This window comes from Sceloporus occidentalis, unplaced genomic scaffold (assembly GCF_023333645.1).
Source record: "Sceloporus occidentalis isolate IW3139 unplaced genomic scaffold, rSceOcc1.0.p SCAF_4, whole genome shotgun sequence".
Taxonomy (NCBI): Eukaryota; Metazoa; Chordata; class Lepidosauria; order Squamata; family Phrynosomatidae; genus Sceloporus; species Sceloporus occidentalis.
The window spans coordinates 130,483,488-130,506,899 of record NW_028316984.1 but is presented as its reverse complement, the minus strand read 5'-3'; the positions used below and the strand labels follow the sequence as shown (position 1 = coordinate 130,506,899).

The window sequence follows — 23,412 nt, the reverse complement described above, 5'->3', positions numbered from 1 at the left end:
AACTGTGGATGCTTTAATCCATAAATAAAGAATCCGTGATACGGAGTGCCAACTGTTTATACTTATGCATATTTACTTATGTAAGTTCCAATGAATTCAGTGAAATTTCTCACAGGTAAATGTGCACTGTTGTTGCTGCTGTGTGCCTTCAAGTTGTCTCTGACTTATCAGTGACCCTAAAATGAACCTGTCATGGAGTTTTCTTGTCAAGAGTTGTTCAGAGGTTTGCCATTGCCATCCTCTCAGGCTAAGAGAGTGTGACCTGCTCAAGATCACTGAGTGAGTATCATGGCCAAACAGGGAATCAAACCCTGGTCTCCAGAGTCACAGTCCAACACTCACACCACTATACCACACTGGCTTTCTTCAGATGTCCATTAGTTCTACTGAAATAAGTGGGACTTCATTCAAAAATGTTGTTGTTATTAAACACTGTTGAAGATACACTTTAAGTGCCAATTGAAAAGCACCAGAATGATGTGCCTTTTACTAAAAAACCGAAAAATTTAGGTTTCATACTAACTAGGATTTCCTCTAAAACTAAATGTATACACCAGTGGTTCCCAACCTGTGGGTCGGGACCCCTTTGGGGGTCGAATGACCTTTTCACAATGGTCACCTAAGACCATTGGAAAACACATATTTGCATATTAGCAATGAAAATAATTTTATGGCTGGGGGTCACCACAACATGAGGAACTATATTAAAGGGTTGCGGCATTAGGAAGGTTGAGAACCACTGGTATACACTATTGCTTTATTTGGCTTGATGGCAGTCATAACAGCAGCCTGTAAAAGATTCTGTGGCAATATATGTAAAAGAAGCTATTTTGCTCCTGATGTCTGCTGCTGAAATATCCAGTATTTGGATCCAATATATCCAATATCTATATTTGCTTAGCAATACAGTAGATACACAGCAAATATTTCGTAGCTTAGGTTTATCCTCTGCAGATCACAGGCATTGAATCTATTCCAAAAAGAAGAACTCTTCTGCAAACAAAATGCTAGTGTTAAGAGAACCAAGTGATAGGCTGAGTGGCCTATGGGTTATTTTAGTAGCATTATTGAATATCCTTCCCTTAAAAGTCAGACTTGCATGAATGCTGGCATCATTTTGGTACCAAGTTAAAGCTTGGCTGTTCATTAAGTGCTTGAATTAGTAATCATTGCTTGGTTTGGGGCTATGGTTTTTGTTTTCAAATTGTTTAATTTATAGTTCCCCACTCTAACAACTAACATCTAAGGAAAAACAGAAAATAATAATTTAACAAAAAGTCCACTTAAAAACTACCCGAGAATTAGTGAATTACCAATACTTTCCTGGTACAGATAACAAAATAATACATCTGTTGTTAAGAAGCAATACCAGGTTTCAGTTATCATGTATTTAAAGGTAATCATGTATTTACATGTATCATGTATTTAAAGGTAATGTGTGTAAATATTCTATAGATTAAATTACATGAGCATTATCAAAATACAAATGTGTGCCTTACAGTCAGGGTTTAGCTCCTCATCATACTTAGGATAAGGAGAGAGTGCTTTCCCTCATGAATGTTTTGGTTCACTTGAGTCATCTGGAGCCATTTGCTCAACAGATATTCTGTCTGCTGAGCATCTGCTTTACGACCCTCAAGAACTGGCAAGTTAATGTGGGGAAAGCAGCTGCCTTAAATTGAGCCAGATAGTCTACACTGACTGTATAAGGTATAAAGTATTTTTCATACTTATATTGTCTCTTAATAGTTGTCTGTTGTTTAAATTTACAGCTCAGTAACAGAAATGAAAACACGCATTGCTCACTGTTCTACTTAATATCATTGCCTTGATGCTCTGATCAAAATGTTAAGACAAAATGTTAGTTTTGTTATCAGAATCTGTTCACCTACTTAATATTAGCAGTCTTGGTTTTATGATACCATGTATTTATAATAAAAATATATTTAAACTCATAGCAGATCTCCAAAATGAATAAGAGTTGAAAGTATATATCAGCACAGCTGTAGGTAAGTGCTAGAAATGCCAATGGTCTGAGCTAAGTGGCATATGATTGAAGCCATTCTTTAAAGAAAGAAAAATCTGTCACGCTTGGCTACAAATTTATAAAAAGAGATCAATTTCTAATTCAAAGCCAAATAACTGTAATGCACAACTGCAATCAGATCAGAATTTTAAATGTTTTCTCTCACACACATAACATAACTTTGAGGACAAAGGGCTAAATGCAGTTTTCATCGTATTTACAGCAAACTCACAGAAATAAAAGTGAGGTGTTAGTTTTAACTAACTTAAATCCAATTGATTTCAATGGATCTATTCTATGTAAAACAGAAATTGGATTTAGCCCCCAAAGTCCTATTAAAAGATACTGTCATCTATGCAGTACCTTTGCAGAGAATTGAATGTACATACTCATGTATAAGTCTAGATATTTTAGTCAAAAAATTGACTCCTAAACCCTAAGTCGACTTATCAATGGGTCAATGTAAATACTGTACTTTAACTCTTATAAAAAGAGGAACAATCTCCTGGTGAAAGGCAAGAGCGTAATCTGTTCTGGAAGCACTGACCCCCACCTCACCCACTACTCTCTCATCCATTTTGCCTTTAGTGTGACCACAAACAGTTATGCCTGCTGTCTGTAAGTTCTTTGGCATTGTTTTTCTTTGCTTTTCTCTTCGAAACTTTGCTGTGTTACATGCCCCAAAGTTTTGACCTCGAACTATCAATGAGTCATGTCAAAATCCATAATTTTGGTCCCAAAACATGCCCTCGACTTATACATGAGGTTGGCTTATAGTTGAGTATATATGATAAATCTAAAACAGATGAAAACCTGGTCTTGTGTTATATGGAGTGGTATTCTTGTTGACCATGCATCAAAATACAATAAATTCCAAAATGCACACCATGGTGATACCTTCATTAAGCCAACCAAAAGATGCAAAATACATTATGCCAGCTTTTGAAGTTCACTGGCTTCTTCATCAAGCAAAGGAGAAGAAGAGGCACAGCACTGGAGTCATTGACCTGCAATCTGTTTGAGAAGTTTGCTTAAAATTGTGTTTAAGGTAGTCTGGAGGGAGGGCTGATGCAGGTAGAGGCCACAACCACTGGGGAAGCTTTCACACCAAATATTTAAACATGGACACTTCACTGAATTCTGGAACCAGGGATCAAAATCCAGGGAGGCATCCATACACATGGACTTACAGGTACATGCAAAGTCTTACTCAAATGAGACACTCACATTAATGTGTATACAGCAAGAACAGAACAAACTGTATAGTTTGGGGGATGGGGCTATAAGGGACAACCTCACAACTTCTGAACACATTTTATCCTTCACCGAACTAGAATACGCTCTTGTTAGGTGATTTTCAGGACATTTCTCATGTCTATATGCTCTAGTTCTAGTTCCATTATATCCAATTTCATTTCATTTTTCTTCTAAAGGATCTATAATTCAACAAGGAAAGCTGAATTCAACAGGTAAAGAAGACTGTGAAATTTAGGCATTCTTATTCATTATACGCATAGGGAAGTTTGGAACTGTCAGAGACTAGGGTGATGAAGGAAAAAGAATCTAGGGATACACAAGACAGGTTTAGATAATAATTTTAATAAACAGAAGATCCAGAAATCAAGCAGTATATCAGCCCTTTACACCTCTGATTGTTAATGTTTCCTACGAAACCGGACTGCCAAAGGGAAACATCATTTATTGCGCAGAAATCATAATAGAAAGAAAACAGATAATTCCTTTATGAATTCTGTAAGAACTTGGGGTTACTGTACTGCTTATAGAACATGCTCACAAAACATGATAGACCATTCTTCTGAGGAAGCAGGCTTAAGTTTACGAAAAATCAGGCTACCAACCTCTTTCTTTCAGTCTCAACGATGCTACATATAGAACAGTTTGCCAACAGATAAGGTGTAGCCACATGTCATCTGCACAGCTCATAACAATTACAAGAGCACAGATTTTAGCAGAATTTTGCCTGTTCCTGCCTGTTTATGGTTTTACTGATTGAAGTCTAATGTTCTAAACCATTACAAGTGGGGATATATTGTATCATTCCGCTCACTGTCATCTTACCCCAGTCCTTTAATTGGCAACTGCACCTCAGCAGACAGTGGACTGTAGACGGGAATACTGACATCATATCCTTGCCGGTAGGTCCATGTAGAAAAACCACCTCCTGCCAATAGAGCTCTGAAATTTTTAAAAAATATGTTAAAACCACATTTATCCAAGCAATACATTTAGATAATCTGAGGTAAAGTGCACTGGAAACTTCCTATGTAGAATTACTAGTATGTTGATTCAACAATAATATATTTTAAAAATTCAGATCTTAGGTGCCTAACTAGGAAAATCAGATACTGGCTCTTGATTTCTCTATTCATCTTTGAGCCACTCTGAATGATTCAGAAATAGAAAGGCTGATATAGATATGTAGTAAGAGAGGTGGGCAAACCTTCACTTTGTATGCACTCAGTCCGCCATTCCCAAATAGAAACTAACATATGCCTGAAGAATCCCAGTTTCATCTTTAACCAGGAACAATCTAAACACAGTATACATGCCAGACTAAAATAACAAAAAATGTCCAGAGAGATGGGGCAATCTTATTGAGGACCTTTCTAGACATGACATACTAATTTAATGAAAGAATGAATACTATACATATGAACAGGGGCAAAGAATCCAATTCTAGTACAATTTTTGAGGAGAACGAAGTGAGACCATTTCTTTATACCCAAAATCATATCATCTCATTTGAGATGCAGGATTTGACAGTCTTCCTCTAAGAAGCAACCTTGGAATTTTAAACAGGCAATGTTCTTGTCCCTGTAGTTTCACTGAGCTTATGCCTTGAGCTGTGTTTAGCAATATGTCTGCATTTAAAACTGATAAGTATTTTTGATAAGTAGTGTCATGGCTGGCATAATAATAATATAAGACATCAGTTTTGCCAATAGGCATAAAATGCTGGAAACTGGAAGTCCCAGGTGACATACAAATGTACAAATACAGATAAAACCAAATGCGTTTCGACAACTGTCTTCCTCAGTGGAAAAACTATTATCTGTTATATCATCGCTATTAGCTTGGAGTCATCCAGTATAAGTATGAAGAAAATTATATAATGGAATCAGTGTCCTGGATACTCCAATGGATTATAGGCCCGTTCCTCACGGGTAAAAAGTACATGCCACGCACTTACTAGGGTTAGAAAGGGACATCCTTTCCGGACGCCCCTAACCCTAGTACGCACTCAGCATGTACAAAATGGCAGCACCCATTCTACACAGGCACCGCCATCTTAACGTCACGGACGCCTAGCGTCCGCACGTCACATGGCGGAAATGATGCCACCAGTGCGCCATTGGCGCTTTGGGGTGCCATTTCCGCAGCACAAAAAGAAGCCGCTTTTTTCGGCTTCTTTTTGTTGCATCCGGGAATCACGCGGTTTGGCCGCTGCGGTTCCTGGATGCAGCAACCAGCGGAACCGGCAGACCGCCCTTTTTGGGCGGTCTGTAAAGTGCCATAGTTAGCACAAAGCTTTCCAATGCCTAGCTCTAGAGCAAAGGTGGGCAGCTGATTTTAGCCAAACAAACATGGAAGTTGTGGGTCTTGGTCCTAAGGCACATCATGCTTTTGAGAGTGGGATCCACCTTAAATACATGGTGTGCTGCCACTATGCACTGTGTTTTTATGAAAAAAGCAGCATAGACTGGTTAAAAGTGATAATCTTACAAATGCATTATCTGGCTAAATCCAGCTATTTTGCTGCCATTAATTGGCATTAACATAGGTCAGGTACAGCCTCCAGAGTGTGTGTGTGTGTTGGGGGGGGGGTGTCCAGTGCAATAACCCCACTGAGAGATGTTGCTTACTCCAGCTCTAGAAGATTTCAAAAACTGGTAGCAAAGAACAAATGTAAGACACCATGGCAAATAACCTTCCACTATGTTAAAATGCATGCAATGGCATCACACCACCTCTGGTGGCATGTGGCAGTGCAACTGCACCGCAAATAAGAGCCACATCTGGGCGCTCCTTTTTTGCTGCGCAGGAGCGTCACACAATTTGGTTGCGGTGGCGCTGCTGCGGAGCAAAGAGAGGCGCCTCCCCAGCATCTCTTTTTGGCAATCTGTACCACGCCTATGTAGACTATCAGCTCTGTCTTTCACTACAGGACATAATATATATTTTGCTTTCATATTTCTTTAGGTACATCAGTCCTCAAGTAGCGTCACTGCTTTTACCATTACCTTCTTCTATTCTTTATCCCCAACAGCAAATGGTTGGAATCCTGTTGAGAATATAATGTTTTTAACCCATGTTTTTGCTTTGTTTTTACACTGTTTTTAGCTTGACTGTACCATTGTTTTTACTATTACAGAGAGTTTGTGAACATCTAGAAGGCAATTCCATAATCACAAAAAGTCAACATGGGTTTCAGAGAAGCAAGTCATGCCAGACAAATCTGATCTCTTTCTTTGATAAAATTACCAGCTTGTTAGATGAAGGGAATGCTGTGGATGTAGTATATCTTGATTTCAGTAAGGCCTTTGACAAGGTTCCCCATGGCATTCTTGCAAAGAAGCTTGTAAAATGTGGGCTAGACAAGGTAACTGTTACATGGATTTGTAATTGGTTGACCAGCCGAAACCAAAAGGTGCTCAACAATGGCACCTTTTCATCCTGGAGAGAAGTGACCAGTGGGGTCCCACAGGGCTCTGTTCAGGGACCAGTGCTATTCAACATCTTTATCAATGACTTGGACGACAGAATTGGGGGTATACTTATCAAATTTGCAGATAACATCAAATTAGGAAGAGTAGCAAATACCCCAGAGGACAGGATCAAAATTCAAAATGACTTGAATAGACTAGAAAGCTGGGCCAAAGCTAACAAAATGAAATTCAACAGGGAGAAATGTAAGGTACTGCACTTAGGGAGGAAAAAATGAAATGCACAGATATAGGATGGGGGACACCTGGCTGAATGAGATTACGTGTGAAAGGGATCTGGGACTCCAAGTAAACCACAAGTTGAACATGAGTCAACCTTGCAATGTGGCAGCTATAAAGGCCAATGCAATTTTAGGTTGCATAAATAAAAGTATAGTGTCTAGATCAAGGGAAGTAATAGTACCACTCTATTCTGCTCTGGTCAGCCCCCACCTGGAATACTGTGCCCAATTCTGGGCACTACAATTCAAAAAGAACATTGAGAAACTGGAACGTGTCCAAAGGAGGGCGACTAAAATGGTGAAGGGCCTGGAAACCATGTCCTATCAGGAATGACTTAGGGAGCTGGGGATATTTAGCCAGGAGAAAAGAAGGTTAAGAGGTGATATGATAGCCCTGTTTAAATATTTGAAGGGATGTCATATTGAGGAGGGAGCAAGCTTGTTTTCTGCTGCTCCAGAGAACAGGACCCGGAACAATGGAAGCAAGTTCCAGGAAAAGAGATTCCACCTCAACATTAGGAAGAACTTCCTGACAGTAAGGGCTGTTCGACAGTGGAACATACTCCCTCAGAGTGTGGTGGAGTATCCTCACTGGAGGTCTTTAAACAGAGGCTTGATGCCCATCTGTCGGGGATGCTTTGATTGAGATTTCCTGCATGGATAGGAAGCTAACACAACAAATTCCTCAAGATATATATTGCAACATTCCTGAACAGCAGCAGCATTTGTTGCGATGGATCCAAAATCTTACCCTTGTGTTTACAGGAGGCTTTTCATCCAGTGAACAAATCCCACTAGTGGAATGGAAAAAATAGCAATCTTTGTTTATTTTCCTTCTCCAAGCAGTTTCCAAGCCCACCCCCCCCCCACCTGTTCCAGAGGTTTGTGAGACTGTGGGAACAGCAAGGGAGAAGGTGTTGCTGAGGTCTATAAAAGAAGGGGAGAACCAGCAAATACTGGATCCATTATTTATTTCTGTGATTAGAAGCTCTGTTCAGGATGATCTTATGTAAGGAAAAGAACCTGGATACAAACCATTATCTCTGTCAACCATGATAAAACCAGCTAGCAACCGTATTACTTTGAGCTAGTGTTCTGTGAGATTTCATTCATCATTTTCATTATGGGCAAGGTGCAAAACCAGTCATGGTGTGTGGCTGTTCACTGAATTTGCTTACTACTGAATCAGCTGTGAGCTAACTCCTAAAAATGATAATTCCAATGCTCAGGAGGTCAGGACTACAGGGCTTTCCTCTTTTACATGATCATTAGTCAAGTCTTCATTCAATCCTTCCATCATCTATATACCATTTCCACAGCCAACAAAATCAAATAATTGCTTCATATGGAAATGGGAACATTTCTTCTGCTTATTTTGAGCATAGAAATGTAAGAGCAGGTGCTTAATTTTGGCATGGAAAACCAATTAATACTACATGTAGACTGCAAAGTGCTGCAAGAATTACAGATGAAGGGTGCTACAGCAAACTGACATTTCAAAGCTCTCTTTTTAGAAAAGGAGAAGCAAGTCCAAATACACCAGCTTAGGACATCTGTATTTCTGCAGTACAATAAGCTGTTTGGGTACTGGATGACAGAAGTGTTGGATGAATTTTCAATCCTAAAACCTAAACTGATTATTTTGCATAATTTTCCATTTATTTCAGTGACATGCCATGTAACACTACAGAACACTGCTGTTACCCTTCAAGCATCACATTCCAAATTTCAGAGGTGTGGGACAAAAAAATGGATTTGGCTTACATGCTAATTTTCCTGCACTTTTAAACCTAGTTTCTCCTTCCTGATTAAAAAAATAGTAACCAGGTTGTTTTAATTTACATCTCATAAGCAACATAACAACACTTCATTAACCTTGAGGAAACAGGTGTGCATCTACCTAAGTAAGCCAGAGGGAGAAAACACCCAGTTAAGAACCTCAGCTTGGATTTCCATTTCTAAAGCAGAAGAACCAAGAGGTTAACTCTTAGACCTCTGAAAGTATGTAAGTCTTTCAATGTCACTGAAACAAGATAAATGTATTATTAGTTCCTGAGTTTCTTTTCCATATTAGTACTAATGTTTCTCAATTCATGCTCGTTCTTTGTCCTAGAATGCCATTTGTTTTGTTGATCTCCCTAAAACCTCTATTCTTTTAAGGAACCAGCCTTACCTTCGTGATGGTAAGACCTGAACATGCAGCCTTTAACAGCCCAGTGGACAACAGAAATAATTTGCCTAGGAACTACAGTCCGTCCTCGCCTTACGCGGGGGATCCGTTCCAGATCCCTCCGCGTAAGGCGAATTCCGCCTATGCTCGAGCCCCATTGGAAACAATGGGGCTCGTGCGTGGTGGCGTGGCAGCGCGGGTGCGCGCGCCCATTCAATTGAATGGGATGTGCCGCCCCTTCCGCCCCGCGCGCGCCCCGCGCACGCCCCGCGCACGCCCCACGGCTTTAGCGCGTATGCTCAAGGCCACGTATGGCACGCCCGCGTATGGCACGGGCGTGCTGTATTTGCCTAGGGAAGCAGAAATTTTATGAAGCTCTGATAAAACTCTATCAGAGTAGTTCAGAGATAGTCAGCAACAACTGCTGCTTTAAAGCATAAACGTTTTCTTTAAACAGTGCATTCTGGGCGGCTGGACGAATGTAACTACTCAACTTCTCATCCTGGAGAGAAGTGACTAGTGGAGTGCCATAGGGTCCTGTCCTGGGCCCAGTGCTATTCAACATTTTTATCAATGACTTGGATGAAAGAATAGAGGGCATGCTTACCAAATTTGCAAATGATATGGAGAAATAGGTAATACCCCAGAGGACAGGATCAAAATTCAAAATGACCGTAATAGATTAGAAATCTGGGACAAAGCTAATAAAATGAATTTCAACACAGAAAAATGTTAAGTACGGCACTTAGGGCTTATTGAGACTATGTGTGAAAGGGATCTAGGAGTCCTAGTAGACCACAAGTTGAACATGAGTCAACAGTGTGATGCACCAGCTAAAAAACCCAATGTGATTCTAGGCTGCATCAATACAAGTATTGTGTCTAGATCAAGGGAAGTAATAGTGTAACTCTATTTTGCCTTGGTCAGGCCTTACTGAGCACCACAATTCAAAAAGGGTGTTGACAAGTTGGAGCATGTCCGGACAACGGCCACCAAAATGGTGAAGGGTCTGGAAAACATGTCCTATGAGGAACGACGTAGGGAGCTGGGTATGTTTAGCCTGGAGAAGAGAAAGTTAAGAGGTGATATGATAGCCTTGTTTAAATATTTGAAGGAATGTCATGTTGAAGATGAAGCATGCTTGTTTTCTGCTGCTCCAGAGAATAGGACCCAGAACAATGGATGCAAGCTCCAGGAAAAGAGATTCCACCTCAACATTAGGAGGAACTTCCTTACAGTAAGAACTGTTCGATAGTAGAACACACTCCCTTGGAGTGTGATGGAGTCTCCTTCTTTGGAGGTCTTTAAACAGAGGCTTGATAGCCATCTGTCAGGGGTGCTTTGATTGTGAGTTCCTGCATGGCAGGGGGTTGGACTGGATGGCCCTTGTGGTCTCTTCCAACGCTATAATTCTATGGGATCGCTATGAAACAATTCATATAAAACAAAAATAATTTTGTCCTTAAAGCTAGAGTATTGGGTTTTAAAAAGGTAATTGTCAAGAGATGATGGTTTATCTCTCCTCATACCCATGCATTTCAATTCAATGGACACTATTTTACACAGTTTAAACAGTCTCTAATACTATTATTTGCAATCATGCATTACATCAGCTCAGAGCAGTAACATTAATAGTGAATGCTACACTAGCAGGCTCTGAGCGATCACCTCCACAGAGATTTAGTAAATATCCAGCTTCTTTAGCAAGATGGAAGAACTAGTATTTTTCTTTTCATTTGTAACGCTGCTACCGCCAGTGGGAACCCAGTAGCTAACACTGACTAACTGATGCTTGATTTTTAAAACCATACTAGATATTGCTTGTTTTCTTCACTACTCTTATTGATGTTGCTGTTTACTATTCAGCAATTATCAAACCTTCTGTCAAATTCTTGTGGCCAATCCAAATATAGTTGGATTATAAAAGAATCAAATATATGGTTTCCCAAAGATTAAAAGAAAACTGGTTCAAAATGTTCTTTAGGTGGCTCCAAACAAAACTGTTAAAATATATAAATTACAGAACCATAAATGCTGGAAATGTGGTAAAGAAAGAGGGACATACATACACTGCTGGTGGAGCTGTGATTTAGCTAAGAAATATTGAAATAATATAAATAAAATAATCAAAGATATATTAAAAATTAAGTTGGATTCAAACCGGAGATCTTTTTGTTGGGTATGACAAATAGAGAATTGGAAAAGAAGTTGGTAAAATCTTATTTTATATGCTAACTACCGCAAGAATTTTATACGTAAAAAATTGGAAGAAATCAGAAATAGCAGAGATTGATGATTGGAAACTTAATTTATTAGACATGAGTGAAATGGATAAATTGACACAAAAATTAAGAAACGGCCTTTGAAAATTTTGATACAGAGTCGTCAGCTGTAACTACATACATAAAGGAGCAATGGGGGTAATTTGAAGATATAGATATAAAGATAAGATATATTTAGGATAGGAAAATATACTATAGAGGAATAATATTATTTTATTATAATATATATGAGAAATGTTAATAAAGAAAGAATTAGTATATAGAAATTAGTAATTATTCAGCTGTAAAGACACAAATATAAGTTAAATTTAGGTAAGATAACAACTTAGTAGTAAAGAGGGAAAGGCTGTAAGTAAAGATAAAGAAAGGCACTTAGAATCAATGAATAATGGGGGAAGGATATCTAAGGAAATCAGGATATAGTTAGTATTAAAGACAGCATATTTAGATTTTATAAGATCAAGATTGTATAAAATAGTATAAGATTTAAAATATGTACATTGTATAAGATTCAGAACTTATGCATGCTAATGAATGCATATATATTAATTAAATTCAATAAAAATATTTTTAAGAATATAAAAAAATTATTGTGGCCAATCCAATCCAATAAATAATATAAAACTAACCTAGAAGATTTACAAAATAATTTTAAAAGATGGAGGAACAATATAATTTCTCCACCTTCTTCACATTAAAACACTTGATCTCAATATCATCCATTGTAATTGACTGGTAGTTGGCTCATGTCCAAAAATGGAAGCACTTACTTACACATTTTGTGATTAACTAACAGAATAAATTCCTTCATGTTAAACTAATGACTACAAACTTTAAATAAGGTTCAGACAACCTTACTACCAACTAACAAGCATAAAAATGGAACATCCTTATTCCAGTTCTCCAATTATTTATTTACCTGCTCTATTTGTATCCTCTTAAATAATTTTCAAACAAATGTTTGAGCAACAGATGTATGAGACAAACACCTGAGAATATTAACCACATCACACCTTGCTCATGAACATCCCAGGAAAATTTGGCTTCCCATGGCTGAAGACAAGGAGATGAACTTCGCTATGATTCTATGATCAAACATAGGAGTTATGTTCTCTCTCTTAGGTAGACTATTTCTGATTGTTTTTAAAAAAGATTGAAAGACAAATAATGTTTGACTGCCCTCTAGAGGCCAGGCACATCTGAAATCTACACAGGTTTAGGGCCTTTTTAAAAAGAAGGCCACTATACAGTTGATATTTACATCCAAGAATTTAAAAAGACACCTATTCTATTACTTTTAAATTTCCTGTGCACATGAAGTCATCATTTTTCTAGCTTGCACTCAATTACCCCTTCTAAAACATATACAGTCATCCCTCCATATTTGCAGCTTTGATATTTGCGGATTTGTTTATTCACTGATTTCATTAATATGTTCTCTCTAGGACTGTCTAGGTCCTCCAGTGCAAGTCTGTGGTCAACTTTAACTAAAAGTTGCACTGAAAGACCATTTGTAGCTACTCCAGTGCCATTCTATGGTCAGTGTATGTTGGACATTGACCACAGAGTTGCACTGGAGGACCTAGAGATTCCTAGAGAGGTGTCCTCTCAGCTAAAAACAGTGTTTTTGTTATTTGCGGTTTTTCCATATTCACGGGGGTCTTGTTCCCCTAAGCCTAGCGAATATGGAGGGACAACTGTACAATCTTTTTTTAAGTAAACAATTCAGCAAATACTGGTGAAACAAACATACTCATTGACAGCTGTAACTCTAAAGAAGTGATACTCAATGTATCCCTGATCCCTGAAACAGTGCCAGCCCCTGAGCCATTGGTTGCTGCTCAATTACAAGTTACCAGAAAAGAAATAAGCAATTCTAGTCAATAGGCATAAATGTGATACTGGACTGCAGCACACAGGAAAAAATAATTGCTAGTCCCTCGCATCACATAACCTGAGACACACTGCTCTAAAGAACCTTCTGGTATGCTTGTATAATTTGAGTGCAATATAGATACTAGTCACATAATGAAAACACTGGCAAAAATTCTATTGCTTTCAACTAAAAAGAATTCCCTTCAGATTAAAAACACTGACACTCTGGCACAACTGTGCCAGTGAAACAGAACTCCACTACACCCCCACCCCCAAATAAATTGGAAATGGACTCTGGAGAACTTCTTACAAGGTTTGTGGTATGTAGGAGAACCATCAAAAGGGAGGAAATACCCTCCCCACAAATTCACTGAGATAGGCAATTCTGTTGCAGATGTATCCTCTTGGGATTCCAGATTTTTCTTTCTATGTAACCACACCCAGATATTGAAAGTAACAAGACACAAACTAGAAACCTATTTCTGAGTGCCATTAAATTTAAACAAAAATCTACATTTTAATTTTCAATAAAACAAGGCCTTTAGCACTACCTATAAATCGGGTCAACTAATTAAAGGTTATGATAAGTCGGAAACGACTTGAAGGCACACTACACAAACACAGAGCATATTATTATTAGAAAACAGTATAGAGAAAATTAAATACAACACTGCTTGAAATGCAAAGTATATTTGTCCATACTTAAATTTCACAAGAAGCCAAATCCACAAATGCCAAGAAGATGAGTGTTTTCTCTACTGGCTGAATTACCCAAGCCATAACATTCATGTTTGGAGTCTCAGAAACTTTAAATCTAATTTATTTATTGACAAGTAATAAAATGGAGTAAGAAACTTCAGCTGGTCTCAGGCCAAGTTTCTGTTGCTGGAACCCTCCAGACGATGCCAAAAATGCCCCTCCAAACCCCAGAAAAATTTACTCTGGGAGAGTCTTGCGTCAAAGGCTACATTAGCCTGGAAAATGATTAACCATCCATTATGAAGCCTCGCCCTCCCTCCAGTCCATCTGCCTTGGTCCAGGCCTTGGAGGTAGAGAGGAACTGCTGGACCTCTTACCCTTTCCCTCCACCACTCCCTTCTCCTTCTGTGTCATGTCTTTTTAGATTGTAAGCCCGAGGGCAGGGAATCGTCTAACTAAAAGATTGTATGTACAGCGCTGTGTAAATTTACAGCGCTTCATAAATAAAGGTTAATAATAATAAATAATAATGTATTCTGTACTGGGTCTCAAAAAAGAAGCAGCAACAAATTGCCTACCTGTCCCTTGGAACATCTAGTGCTGTGTTGTAGTCAGGTGCTCCTCCAGGCAACATGTTGAACAAGAGGTGATTTGTCCCTCGATCCCAGCTGAAAAAGAAAGAATATCGAAAAGAAAAATCTGATCACTAACAGGAACCAGAGCTTCAGGGGGAAGCAGATATGTACAGAGACCTCTGGAGGAAACTAAACTGAACACCTCTAAGCAAAATAATCCAACCATCATGAATTCCCATAGGCTTTGTCATTCCCATTACCTTAACAGAGATAATGTAGCATGACTTTTGGCCACCATAGCTTCACTTTTTGCCAAGAGTTCTATATCTGGCTGAAAGTAGGGTCACTCTCAAACAGTTTGAAGCTGGCATGCCTGATAATCATCTTAATCATCACCAAGATGATAACAATCTGGCCAATATTACACCTAACGGGTCATTCACGCTTGTTTGGTGTTCCCACTACGTTTACCTGTGGTACATGCGCTGGTAACCTCATGACCTCATCACTGGACACATCAATGCACTGACACACTGTACAGGCGGTGCATTCCACATGCAAATGTGTGGCTGGTAATATGGGCAGGTGTCCAATGGAATGGCATCTGGGCAGGAAGAGGGAGGTTTGTTCAATGGTGCCTATGTATGGTGGGCAAGCGACAAAGAAAAAAACTGCACAGTGCATCTAAACGCTTCATGGTACAGACAGCCTGTGGGTGTCCAGCCTGCCTTGGGAGTGGGCCATGTGGATAGTGGGGTTTTGACCTGCTTTCAAAATATCCAGAACCGAGCAGTTTTTTCCTGCCATCTGCTCTGGCCCTTAGAGCCTGTACAGATGGACTTTATACACTGGCGTGGGCGTGGCATGGAGTATGCACGATGGCCGCCCCCACATCAGTATCATGGCATGCACCCAACTGCACAGCAGTGGGTATCATGGTACTCTGCTGGTTCAGCATTTAAACATGCTGCACCAAAGGATCATCAAAAAGCTGTGGCAGTGGCAGCTACGCGCCCTTTCTGCAGCATGAAAAGGAGTTGCTTTTTGCTCTGCAGAAAGGCCAGATTGGGCCCATGGTATACGGTTGCCGCAGCCCCAATCTGGTACTTCTAGGGACAGCACAGGGGTGGCCGTCTGTTGAGCCCCTTAGTCTCCGATTTCCTATTTTAACTCTAGTACACATAGTAAGGTTTCTGAAGGTACCGGGAGAGCTGTGCCAAAGCCTGAGATGTTTCCTTGATATGGAGAGTGTTCTGGTTTAGCATATCAATAGATGGCACAAAAAGGCAGGCACGGTTGACATCATCTGTGTAGAAATCACTGTCAGAGATAGCAGTCAACAGTTCATTGTATTCCCTGGAAATGGTATGGCTGACTGGCATGCCATATTCATCCACATACTTCTTTAGAGAGTAAATATAGACCTTGATCTTATTTTTGGGATTGAATCCACAGCGGTAAACATCAAAACATGTATGCATCCTGCAGCTGCGGTCTCCACGCTCTGGGATGGCACTGTCTGCAGGAATCTTGACTACAGGTACATCATGAATGCTCCGTTTTTCAACTGTCCAGTCATTTGAAGACTCTATGGAGTGGGGCCAAAACTGAAACATGCCTGTGGCAATAAGTCCCAGCAGCACAACAGAAAAGAGAGCGATATAGTAGATGCGGTGTTTGGTCTTCATTCTTGGGATGAGGGCTGGACCCCGGGTGTTATATTTAACTGACGCACACATAATGGAACAAGCCAATTTTCCCACTGGCTTCTGAGGAAAAGAATATATACAAAACAAGATTAAAACTAGAAATAGAAATGTATGTTGTTAAAAAGGTAAAGGTAGTACCTTGACAAGAATGTCTAGCCGTAAGTGATCGTAAGGAGTGGTGCTCATTTCTATTACTAAGCCAAAGAGCCAGCATTGTCCGAAGACTAATCTGGTGATCAAATGGCCAACATGACTACACCAAACATTGTTACCTTCCCACCAAAGTGGTACCTATTTACTTGCATTTGCATGCTTTCGAACTGATAGGTTGGCAAAAGCTGGGACAGGAGCTCATCCCATCATGCGGCACTCAGGCCTTGAACTGCCAGCCTTCCAATCTTCCGATCATCAGAATTGGCATCTTAACCACTAAAATCCTACAATAAATTTAATTTTGATAGGAAAAACAACTTGTTTCATATTTCAATTTGCCACCATGTCTGTTTTTTTCCAACAAACAAATCATCTACATTCCACAACAGCTTCAAAATTTCTGGAACTGTTACATCTCTAGCTGCAGTGGATTGCAACAGTGTTTCCAACACACCAATCTGTCACACAGAAATTTTGTTTTGGTTTAGCAATTTATCATAACTGTCCACCATCCCACATCCCAATTCTATAGCTGACTTTTATGAATAACTATTCCTCCCTTCCTGGAGGAAACTAAAATGTCAACAACACATATATGGAGTGCTTGGGGCCTTGCCAAAGCAAATCACACAATTTCTCAATAATCCTCACAATTACTCTGCAAGGTATATTAGTACTACTGCCTACATATTGTGATGAAGGTCTGACACCGGGAGACAATATCTTGTCCAAGGCACCTTTCAAGTCCACAGCAGAATCATGGTTTGAGCCAGGACTTCTTGTTTCACAGAGGAGGCTCTTAGCTATATGGGTAGCCTGCTGAAATACAGTTCGCAATTTGTAAAGGTTTTGCACTAATATAGGCCTGTTACAGACAGCCAAAATAAAGCTGCTTCGAGTCACAGTGGAGGTATGGTGTTTCAATGATGCATGCGTCCTAAGAAATGATCAGATCACAGAGGGTCTGGATTGGTAAAGAATCTGAGTGCATGAAAGGGATTAAAGAGCCACATGCACTGTTCGGCATATACGCATACTAGTGCTAATATACTAATTTGATAACTCATGGATTTGATTAATATATTTTTAAGGTGAACTTATCATGTGGTTTTCTAGGCAAGATTTGTTCAGAGGTAGTGTGCCATTGTTTCCTCCTGAGGCTGAGAGCATGTGACTTGCCCAAAGTCAACCAGTGGGTTTCATGGCAGAGCCAAGAATCAAACCCTGTTCTCTGGAGTCACAGTTGGACACTCTAAGCCAGTGATGTCCAAACTCTGTCCCTCCAGGAGTTTTGGACTTCAGCTACCAGCATCCCAGACCATTGGCCATGGTGGTTGAGGCTTCTGGGAGCTGAAGTCCAAAACATCTGGAGGGTCAGAGTTTGGACATTACTGTTCTAAGCACTACACTACACTGGGTCTTGTACAAATATATAAATCTACACTGCATTGTTTCAAAGTTGTTAACTGCCCTCGAGTCGACCACAACTCACAGAGACCCTGTGTACAAGGAATCTCCAAGACCCCTGTCTTCAACTGCACTGCTCAGGTCCTGTAAAGTCAGGACCATGACCTTGTATATACCAGCAAGATCCCAATTGCCGCTCGCTTGGTTCGCATATTTTAATAGGAAAAAGAGTTATTAATACATGTTGAAATCCTTCATGATTACACAAGTATTTAGTACCTGAACACTGGCATCAAAGTACAAAATATCACGTACAAAGTGGCCCTCAAATTCAAAAATGTCAGAAAAGACATAATGGTGGACAGGCCCAACATATGAGCAATTTCCACTGGGGTCTGTTGCAGCAAAAGCAACGAAGAGTGTTCTGGTCCCTGTAGTCTGAATCCTGTTGGTAGTCCCAACTAAAGCAGATCCACTAAATCAACTGATGAATGATGAATCAGCATGTATGTAAAATCTACTTATCCAGTAGCAATCAACAGTAAGATTCAGGCCATAACAATCAACAATATTTGTAAAACACTGCCATAACAAAGTGGCTGGAACCAAAGATGTATCCTATAAGTATGTACAAAGACTCAACTTAGCTTGAAAGAAGACAGCACAGATAAAACTGAAGTGTCTAGCAATCCCGTCTCCCTCTCCTTTATGTCAGAAGAGATTTGAATCCTAGTTTCCATTGGATTATCATTCAGTTTAAACATTGCACCACTTGAAAAGTCACACATTTTGAATTGGGAAGTCTTAATATTTTCAAGAGCCTTTTTGGGTCAACAAGAACATTAGAAATTTTTATAGTGTTCTGGGACTCTTACAGTAGGCCAGTCACAAAACATTCATTTCCCAGAAGCCAAACTAATGAGGCTAAAAGTAACTTGCTCAAGAACAGGAATACAGGGTAAGAACAAGGCGAGAAGTCCCAATTCCAAAGTACCAAAATGCTGAATACATAGTCTTCTGCTGTAACAGTGATCTTATACAAAAGAAACAGAGGCCCCATACAGACAGGCCAAAATAAAGCTGCTTCGAGTCACTTTGGAGGCATGCTGTTTAAGTGATGCATGCGTCCTAAGAGTCCGGAAGCCACGTCAAAACCACAATCCAGTCCTAAGAACTGGAGCGCAGCTTTGATGCAGCTTCCGGACTCTTAGGATGCATACATCATTGAAACAGCATACTTCCAAAGTGACTCGAAGCAGCTTTATTTTGGTCTGTCTGTATGGGGCCAGAGACAAGTAATTTGGCTAAGGAACAGGGTACAATGGCAGAGGTAGGCTCTGAGCTTCAAATGCAACATCACATATTTCATTCACAGAGAATGCAATCTGCAAGATGTCCTTCTTTTCCATTTCAACCTTCTCCCAGGAAGAATGCCAAAACACCCTCCATTATGTGCCTAAGGAACATGAACTTCTATTTACGAGTGTTTTTAGCTTTTCTTTGGTAATGTCCTCCATTTTTCTTGAATGTCCTAAGTTTTACGGTGCCTTGCCTTCCTCCTTTGCGGTCATGACATCTGGTGACCCTGCACTTAGATGGCCCTTTATGACATTGAGCTGTTAAGGAAAATATTTTACATCTCAGACTCCAGTACATATGTAATTGCTTGGAAGTTCTTATTCATATTTATATGGATGATTACTCAACAGTGAACCCTTTAGCACCAAATAATTATGTTTTAAAACAGTGAATTTTTCTTCTCCAAAAAGAAAAAGGAAGTGCATTTGCATTCTTCAACGAATAATTTAAGATTATGGAAACAGCCCTTTACAGAAATAGCATTACAGGTTGAACTTCCCTTATTCCGAAATAAAAATCACATTTCTTTTCATGGGTGACTGAGTTAGTGACACGTTTCCTTTCCAATGATTCGATGTACACAAACTTTTCTTCAAGTACAAAATTATTTAAAGCATTGTATAAAATTTCCTCCAGGCTATGTGTATTGTATAAGGTGAATATGAAACATAAATGAATTCTGTGTTTAGACCTGGGTCCCATCTCTAGGTATGTCAAAATCTTGATCCAAAATACAGAATATTTCGGGTCCCAAGCATTTTGTATAAGGGATACCTAAACTGTACTGGGTTTTCTGTAAAATCAGAAATAAATAGCTTAGTAGTAGTAAATGGCAATCAAATGGCCACTTCAAGCAAGTTACAGTATTCTAGAATATTTCCCTCCCAAACGCGCAACCGTTTTACCATAATTGTTAGGTGGCCAAAAAGCAGGCAGATACAAACCCAGGAATGAAAACTGAGTACAGCAGCACAAGGATCCAATCCACACTGCAGAAGTAATCCAGTTTGAGACCGCTTTAACTGCCCTGGCTCAGTGCTAGGGAATCCAGGGAACAGGGACGTAACCAGGATTTTAGGAAGGGGGGATCCAGACTAAGTGCCACCATTATAATGGGGCTTGGGCACAGCAGCACACACCATTCATTTTTCTAATGGAAGGGGGGGTCTGGACCCCAAGAACCCCACCCCCCTTGGCTACGTCTCTGCAGGGAATTGTAATTTATTATGACAGCACTGACAGAGAAGACTAAATATCCAGTTCCCAGAATTCCTCAGCACTGAGCCAGGGCAGTTAAAGCAGTCTGAAAAGGGATTACTTCTGCAGTGCACTTTGGACCTATGAATAAAACTGCAATGTGGGAGATGTCTCACTGGGATAGTAGTAAAACCTGTGAAAGAAATAATTATTAACATTAACAAATTATATGAGGCTGCGTCGGCACTGCACAAATAATCCAATTTGACACCACTTTAGCCACCATGGCTCCATGCTATGGAATCCTGGGAATTGTAGTTTTGGGAGACGTTTAGCCTTCCCTGTCAAAGAGAGCTCTGGGGCCACAATGAACTACAACTCCCAGGATTCCCAAGCACTGAGCCAGGGCAGTTGAAGCGGTCTCAAACTGGATTATTTCCGCAGCGCTGAATGGACCATTATGCTCTTCAGCACTGCTGCTGCTGTACTTTCCATCCATGGGTTTGTATCACTCCACTGGGGACCGAAACACACGGCAGAAATAATCCAGTCTGGGACTGCTTTGACTACCTTGGCTCAGTGCTAGGGAATCCTGGGAAATGTAGCTTTGTGCAATATTTAGGCTCCTCTGTCCGGTGCCACAATAAACTACAGCTCTGTCTAAATACATGAAGGGATGTCATATTGAGGAGGGAGCATGCTTGTTTGCTGCTGCTCCAGAGAACAGGACCCAGAGCAATGGATGCAAGCTGCAGAGAAACATTAGGAGGAATGTCCTGAGAGTAAGGGCTGTTGGAGAGTGGAGCACACTCCCTGGGAGTGTGGTGGAGTCTCCCTCCTTGGAGGTCTTTAAGCAGAGGCTGGATGGCCATCTGTCAAAGGGGGTGCTTTGATGGAGAGTTCCTGCATGGCAGAATAAAGGGGCTGGACTGGCTGGCCCTTGCCGTCTCTTCCAGCTCTGTGATTCTGCAGTTACCAGGGTTCCTTGGCAGTTAAAAGCATAGAAATTCCGTGTCTGTTTATCCCAAGGTTTTCTTCTACTCCAAAGAGAACACCTTCGAGGGGTGACTGCAGAGTGGAAAGCCAGGTTCTCTGAATCACAGAACCTCAGAGTCGGAAGAGAGCCCAAGAAGGGCCACCCAGTCCAGCCCCCTTCTGCCCTGCAGGGTCTCTCGCCAAAGCACCCCAGTGGCAGATGGCCCTCCAGCCTCTGCTGAAAGACCCCCAAGGAGGGAGACTCCGCTGCGCTCCTGGGGCTGGCGTCCATTGCTCCGGGTCCTAGTCTCTGGAGCAGCAGAAAAGAAGCTGCTCTCAAGGGCCAGGGCTCTCTCTCTCTCCAAATCTGCTCTGAAGGACGTTCAAATGGATCCTTCATGCAGTGTCTCTGGGACCACAGCTGCGGGTAAACGACTGAGCAGTTGGACTCAGCCTCGGAACGCCTCCGCCTCCACTGACTCACCCGCTCGCCCGGCCGAGAGGGAAGGCCCCGGAGGAGGAGGAGGAGGAGGCTTCCCGGCCGCGCGCTCCGCTCCCCCGGCAGGCGCCACCCCGCCTCCGCTCTTCTCCAGGGGCGCCCTGCCAGAGGAGCACCCGCCGCAGCCCCACTCACAGAAACATACACACACGCCCCGGCGCTTCCGGCTTCCGGCCACCGGAGACGTCACTTCCCCTGCGCCCGAGACACTCTAGCAAGGACCTCTCTATGGTTGCGTGAGCAATGCGGAAGTAACCTGTTTTGATTGACAGCACTGTGGTTGCCGTGGATCACTGGCGCTGTAACCACTCTCCACATTACAGGACCATAGCGATCCCCAAACTCTGCCCTTTAAGAGACTTTGGACTTCAACTCCCAGAATCCCAGACATTTGGCCAACATGGCTGAGGCTTCTGGGAGCTGAAGTCCAACATCTTTTAAAGGGCACAGTTTGGGGACTAGAGACAAATGATGCCATCTCTCCTGACATAGTGTTTTAAATACTACATTTTAAGTGTATTTATATTTGTTTTCAGCCCCTGAAGATGGCCTAATGTGGCTGAAATGCGTTGGGCTTTTTAAACACTGAAAACACACTGCGTAAACCATTGAGCATCCTAGAGCATGTGGAGCTCGTCAAATAGATCAAGTATTCATTGAGATAGCTACTTGAAATAGACACCTGGACAGTGACTTTACTATGGCCGCAACTACAGTCGGCCCTTGCTATCCATGGGGGAGCCATTCTGGACTCCCTTGTGGATAGCAAAAGACATAGATGCTCAAAGCCATTGTTTTCAATGGGCGAGATGCCATGTGCACGCGCACCCATTTAAAAAGCTGGACCTTTTTTTGTTCAAATCCATCGGTGGCAAGTTTGTGGTTGGTGCAGGTGCCCTGTATATATCAGGGATGGGCAAAGCACTGAGGCTCTGCTTGTGGGTGTTGAACACCGCCTAATTCCTCCAGACTACCCTTTTCCTGTAAAACAAGAGGATGAATTACCGTTCCTGGAATCCATCAGGGTTTCTTGTGCTATTTGAAATTCTGGAAGAGCTTTTCAAAATTAGAACTGGGCTTTTGACCACTTTGGGTTTTGTTACTTTCATGTTTCGACAGCTGTGCCGCCCCCAATTCTGCCAAGATGCAATAAAACAGACCTGGAGCCACCAGAGCTGCCCACCACTGACATCAAGTACACAGCAAGGAGGCAACAGTTGGGTGTATTTGCCTTTAGGTAGCAACCATTATCTGCAAATGTACTCCGCCAGTTCCCTGAGGACCTCCGTGCTTCTATTGCAAGTCATTAGATGACAAGACATCTACATTTCCAAACTGATTGTATAATATTTATAGGATGCTTAATAGCATTATTCTCAGAGAGGCAAATGATATCTGTACCCTATTCAAGATGCAGTGGTTATTAATAGGGATTGCCTATGGGGAAGCAATTATGCTTGAAACAGCTGTCTTGAGGATAATTATTTCCTATCATGCAAGAGTTTTTGTTTCTGACTTTT

At 41.0% G+C, this 23,412-nt stretch overlaps 1 protein-coding gene across 1 annotated transcript in view; it reads right to left on the bottom strand.

Moving 5' to 3' along the window:
- LOC149314612 (exostosin-2) overlaps positions 1 to 22,051 on the bottom strand; it is a 128,561-nt gene extending 106,510 nt beyond the window's left edge. Inside the window, exons 1-4 of the mRNA XM_089521484.1 lie at positions 21,878 to 22,051; positions 15,797 to 16,362; positions 14,597 to 14,686; positions 4,106 to 4,222 (exon numbers count right to left, since the gene is read on the bottom strand). Coding sequence (XP_089377610.1) covers positions 4,106 to 4,222; positions 14,597 to 14,686; positions 15,797 to 16,332 — 743 coding nt within the window. The 5' untranslated portion in view covers positions 16,333 to 16,362; positions 21,878 to 22,051. The remainder of the gene's footprint in view (positions 1 to 4,105; positions 4,223 to 14,596; positions 14,687 to 15,796; positions 16,363 to 21,877) is intronic.
- Between the last annotated feature and the right edge of the window lie 1,361 nt (positions 22,052 to 23,412).